The 6,058-nt window shown below is 39.0% G+C and overlaps 1 protein-coding gene across 2 annotated transcripts; it reads left to right on the top strand.

The window, feature by feature from the left end:
- The first annotated feature begins 431 nt into the window (after nt 1-431).
- LOC121889653 (zinc finger protein 664-like) lies at nt 432-5,760 on the top strand. Of its 2 annotated transcripts, XM_042401804.1 has the most exons (4): nt 432-712; nt 2,911-3,144; nt 4,328-4,359; nt 4,777-4,855. In XM_042401804.1, coding segments are annotated over exons 1-4 (357 nt in total). In that variant the 5' UTR covers nt 432-622; the 3' UTR covers nt 4,778-4,855. The 2 variants fall into 2 exon arrangements, with proteins under 2 accessions (XP_042257738.1, XP_042257737.1); XM_042401803.1 differs by lacking the exon at nt 4,328-4,359 and having other exon boundaries at nt 441-712; nt 4,777-5,760.
- The last annotated feature ends 298 nt before the right edge of the window (nt 5,761-6,058 follow it).

Raw genomic sequence — 6,058 nt, 5'->3', positions numbered from 1 at the left:
TTTTGTAGATTAACCGGGACTTTTTGGGATGCTTTTCAATAGCCTATTGGATAAAATATAATGGTCAAAGTATTCTGTTTCTACATGAAAATATAAAGTTTGGTCTCCAACTGGAGGACAAGAAAACAGAATCTGTAATAATAGTTTGATTATTTGACAAAATATTTCATGCAGACCTTTTAAAAACTAATCCTATATTTTCCACACATCTAAAAGAGATAACACTATATAAAAAAAATATGTGAAAAGTTGTAAAATTCAAAAAGCTCTTTACCTTTATGAATATCTATGAACCTTAATTCCTGATTGACCACTTGTGTGCCTATTATTTATTTCTGTTTTGTAATTTATTTTGTTTTTGTTATTGTTGTGTTGTTGGGGTTTTTTTGGCTGATATGAACTGCAGTCTCTTGAGTATGACAAGTGTCTTTTTGATTATGTCCTACATGACACACCCACTTTACTACATGATCCCGGCCTCTCTAAACCCAACCATCCACCACCTAAACCCGACCAAGTGTGTGTGTGTCGTGTAGATGCCGCACGTTCAGCTGGATAAACTTGTGTTAGTCAGAGAGGAGACCTGCTGGTTTTCACCGACCAGGACCACTACAAGAGCGGAATGGAGGAGAATCAGAACCCGGAGCACCGCACCGACAACCCCGTTAAAGGGGAAGAATCAGGCTCAGCCTCTGCTACCACCGATAAACAGGTCAGTGTGTCATGACAGCATGATAAAATTTGCAGTTGCAGTTTAACTGGTTTTTGAATTAAGTGGTGGTATCCGCGTGATTGGGCACGTGGTAGAAGGCGATCTGGGGACACTAGAGAAGAGGATTATGGTGTAATTTAGGTACCAGATCGGCTCGGGGTGTTAATTTAGCTGTGCTAGCTGTCTGACTAATCTAATTTAAGAATATCATCCTTTACAAAATGCCACGAGTTATGTTTGTTTGTGTGGAGTCAGTGCGTGTTTTGTTGTGGAGAATTTATCCGTTTTTCGAATTCTAGCATACATGCTAGAGCTAAGTGGTGCGCTGCCAAAACATTCCGGGTGGAACTCGCGCTGTAGAACTGTTGTTCCGCATGTCTGAGTAAATTGGATTATTAATCTATTTCGACAGTGTTTTTTGCGTCATGGGGCGTATTTTTCGTGCGAATACATGGTTCTAGGAGAGACTCATAGTTATGGGAGCCCATTTCCGCCAATGTGATGAAAAAAATGATTCTGTAACTCATTATAATGAGAAACTTTCTCAAATGAGTTAGTGGCATAACGCCTGTAGATGACGTTGTTCAGTCAGTCTCATTTCATCTTCCCCCTATTTGTTATGTTTTTCAGTCCGTGAATTAGCTTGAAAATAACTAAACAACGCCATCCACAGGCGTAATGCTACTAACTTGTTATTTTTGAGATACTCGGTCATTATTTTGAGAAAGTTTCTCATTATAGTGACTTACAGGATCTTTTTTTCATCACATTGGTGGAAATGGGCTTCCATATTACACACATTACATATTGTATTAAGAAGACAGTTGGTAGGAGATTTGAATGCTGAGACGCAACTGAGGTTTCCTTTGTCAAGACGGAGCAAACTACAGTTTTGCAGCATTTGTGCCTCAGTGAATTCCATTTGTGGGTTGTACATGGAATTTGTTACTTTTTCTAATAGTGGAGCAGCCCATGACTGCAGTAGTACATTTATGCCCAGCACAGAATTAAATAAATAATTTTTAAAAAGTAAAAAATCTTGTTTATAAATGAGACTGTCTACATTAAATATATTAAACATATTAAAAATCTACATTTATCTATTATTGTATTATTAAAATACCTATAAAGGATCAGAAGACTGAGACCACTTTCCCATTAGTGTATGTATACATACTATATATACATAGTGAACTTACACTCTCTACACAAAAATATGAAATAATTAAATGTAAAGTTTTTCCTCTACATTTTATTAGATGTGGACCTCTTTCTCTACACAATCGTACAATCAAAATTTGCTCATGTAAATGTTAGTCTATGACGCAAACATACGGCATCTGTACACTTTCCAGCATACAACCAATTATAATGTGTGATGTCATCTGTAAATGTCGGCCAATCTGGCGCGCAGAGCCAAACTGCAATTAAGAGACTTGAGATGTACCCATAGAAGCAAAGTAATCAGAATGTTTATTTCCTGGTTAGCCAACATCGGGACAATCAACAGTCTGTCTCACGCATGTGGATATCATCAGTTAATTCAAACACCTGTTAAACAGTAATAAGGGTCTATGTATCATCCCTTCATTCTGCTGTAAGAGAGAAAGTCTGAAAAAAGGAGACTAAAACACTTCCAGGCTAAGTGTTCAGAGTTTTTTGGGTGTAGGTTTTAGTGTTTCCTGGTTTCACATTAGCAAAACTGAAACACAAGGAGATCATGGACATTTCACTCAATAAATCTGAAGCAAAAGGAATAATCAAGAGCGGCAGCACAGTTGGGATACAGCAAACACAGAACAACACCTTTTATGCAGTGCAGCCAAAATTAGGCACAGTGAGGTTAGTTAAAAGGAGCAACAAAGAGGAGAACATCTTAGCAAGGCTGAAGGTTGGACACACTAAACACTGCAATTAATAGGCAAACAATCATCAGGATTATGTGAGCACTGTCGAATAAAGAAATCAGTGCAGCATATAATTTGTCACTTCCAAAAACACCGAACGAAAATTATTAAAAAGGAAAAGAGGAAAGCTTGGAGTGGAAGAACTGAGTCTGAAAAATGGATTTGTGATCAGGTTAGGCAGTCTATTCCATTATTTGGAAGAAACTAAACTGAACAAAATAACTAAGTGTTCAGTAAAAATATTGTTTTTTGTATATTTATATATTTATTCATTGTGTTTGTTTCTTTAAGGGGATAGATGACTGTGGTTCACATTCAAACAATACAGTAGGTGGCAATAATGCACCTCAACGCTGGTTGCCACCCAACATAAAACAGGAAAAAGAAGAAGAAGAACAGTCCATCAGTCAGAGAGGAGACCTGCTGGATTTCATCGACCAGGACCACTACAGGAGCAGAATGGAGAACCAGAAACCCATTAAAAGGGAAGAATCAGGCTCGCCTTCTGCTACCAGCGATAAACAGGTCAGTGTTCATGACTTCCTGATGAAACTGGCTTCATAACGAGACTTAAGACATGAGGACGAGTCTTAAGGGTTGGTGTATCATCTGTTCATTGTGTTGTTGGAGAGAAAGTCTGGAAAAAGGAAACTAAAACACTTTCAGACTTTATGTTCACTCAGTTTTTCGGCTGTAAAAACTACAAAAAGGTTTCAGTGTTTCCTGGTTTCACCTTGTAACGAACAAAGCTAGAAAATAATCTCCATTTACTTTTTGTTGGAGGAATTTTCCGTTCTCCTGCGCAGTACTCCAGCACAAATAATTGGTCAATCAAAGTGAAATAACTCACAATCATCCTCTAAATAGTCCACGGGATAATCCATCATTGCACTCATTTTTTTTTAGTTTCCTTACAGTCTAACTGTGGTGAAAGTCAGCCTCATACATGTAAACAAACCAGTGTTGAATGAATATGTGGGCGGTTCAGTTAGCCGCCAAGTTACCCCGGATAAAGATCTCTATCCGGTTAGCTATAATGCCGCTGTGGGCGGCTAGTTCCTGTGTTTACTTTCACCATCAGACACTTATAACAGTCTGAGCCTGTCAGTGGCAAAAACAAGTACTTTTAGTGGACGTACTTTGAAGGGGACAATTGCCACCAAGGATTACATTGCAGCCTGTTTCATGGCTGCTGGCTGAAGTGATCTCGCTCAATACTGGACCAATTCCAAAAAATTTTGTCCCCATTAGGCACTCAGACTCCAGGTTAAAAAATACCTGAACTTCCCTTTAAGAACAACACCCCATTTATTTCCACTAATACTCTCTCTGATATTAATGGTTCATACATTATCGTTACCAGAAAACTGTATATCATGTCTGTTGTTTCAGCAAATATTAACGCTCCAAACTGGGATCACGGGAAACATGCTGACGGTATTAATACCAGCAACCATTTCTATTACTGTCATTACTGTCTTCATTTCCTCAGTGTTTTCAGGGAACCACAGAGCAGCTCTCCTGCCTTCATTAGTTGTTTGATTTTCTTTAGACGCAAGTGACATCATGAATTTTTGAAATATGAATTTGTGTTAAGAATCCAAGACACTCTGAGCTGCATTTACAGTGATTTCCTGTCATTTTCCAGTCTTGAACATTGAACAACCTGCTTTTAGAGTTGAAAAAGTTTTTGATTTCTCTTCTCCAGAGTCCAAAAAAGCTGCAACATACTGAATACTGGTCAGTAGGATCTCATTATTGATTGCATTTACTCCTCCATTTGTAGCACTTTAAATTTACTCATCTCTACTTCTCTCCAGAAAAAAATGGCAAAAATGTGCTCAAATTCTGATGCCAGCTGTCCTCAATCTGTCTATCAATCTCTCTGCCATTGTCTGATTGTCTTCTAATTATTTGTGGGGGGGGGGGGTTGACTGTCAATGCTCTTATTTTATTTTACCGAACAGCGAAAAAGTAAAGTTTTCGCACAAAGGTCAAGAGAGGTCTAGATATCCTGACTATGTCTGTGGTTGGAATAAAGCTTAAAAAACTCTGGATCCTATATTTCCCATTATGCAACTCTATTTATGCTTTGAGATCACTCGTTCCACCATGTCATCTCTCTCTCTCTCTTTCTCTCTATGTCTGTTGTCATAGAAACAAACAGGACGAGAGGGACTCAAACATCACTGCTGTCAGCACTGTGACAAAGCCTTCACGACGTCACAATATTTAAAGATTCATCAGAAAGTTCACACAGGAGAGAAACGCCCTAGTTGTGACCAGTGTGGGAAAACTTTCACTACAGACGGTCATTTGAAAATCCACCAACGCATTCACACTGGAAAGAAACCGTACAGCTGTGAGCAATGTGGGAAAACTTTCACTACAGACACTAATCTAAAAATCCACCAACGGACACACACTGGAGAGAAGCCGTACTGGTGTGAACAATGTGGGAAAACTTTCTCTCAAGACAGCACTTTAAAAAGGCACCAACGCATTCATACTGGAGAGAAGCCATACTGGTGTGAACAATGTGGGAAAACTTTCACTGATGACAGTACTCTGAAAAGGCACCAACGCATTCACACTGGAGAGAAGCCCTACAAGTGTGAACAATGTGGGAAAACTTTCTCTCAAGACAGTAATTTAAAAATCCACCAACGCATTCACACTGGAGAGAAGCCGCACTGGTGTGAACAATGTGGGAAAACCTTCACTCATGTCAGTACTCTTAAAAGCCACCAACGCACTCACACTGGAGAGAAGCCGTACTGGTGTGAGCAATGTGGGAAAACTTTCACCGATGACAGTAATCTAAGAAACCACCAACGTGTTCATACTGGAGAGAAGCCGTACTGGTGTGACCAATGTGGGAAAACTTTCACTCAAGACGGTAATCTTAAAAAACACCAACGCATTCACACCGGAGAGAAACCGTACAAGTGTGAGCAATGTGGGAAAACTTTCACTCAGGCTAGTTCCCTAAAAACCCACCAACGCAGTCACTCATTCTGTAGGGTGGTAGTTTCCCAGGAAGTGCCTTATAGATAAACAGATACCAATGCCAACCTTTTTGATTAGAATACAATGATGAGTGTAACTATCACCTGTAATAAAAATAAAGGCTGAGTGTTATACAGTGTCCAGGGGTTTAATTGCTGAGGTAGAGGCATGCCTGTACATTACATCACCATAATCCAGAACCGGCATAAAAACTGCTTCGATCACCCTCTTCCTACTACACATTGGAAAGGTGTTTCTGTAAAAGAAGCTGACTTTTTGCTTCAGTTTACCAACAGGTTGTGCACACGATATTCGAATGTAAACTTCTTGTTTAGCCAAATGCCAAGGTATTTATATACTGTCACTCTGTCAATGTTATATCCATTTGTAGTGGATATATGCAAGTCGTTATGATTATTATATTTTTGTC

The sequence above is a fragment of the Thunnus maccoyii genome, chromosome 22, assembly GCF_910596095.1.
Source record: "Thunnus maccoyii chromosome 22, fThuMac1.1, whole genome shotgun sequence".
In the NCBI taxonomy this organism is placed as follows: domain Eukaryota; kingdom Metazoa; phylum Chordata; class Actinopteri; order Scombriformes; family Scombridae; genus Thunnus; species Thunnus maccoyii.
Note: the sequence above shows the minus strand (reverse complement) of the source record. Positions and strands in the feature narration are given on the sequence as shown.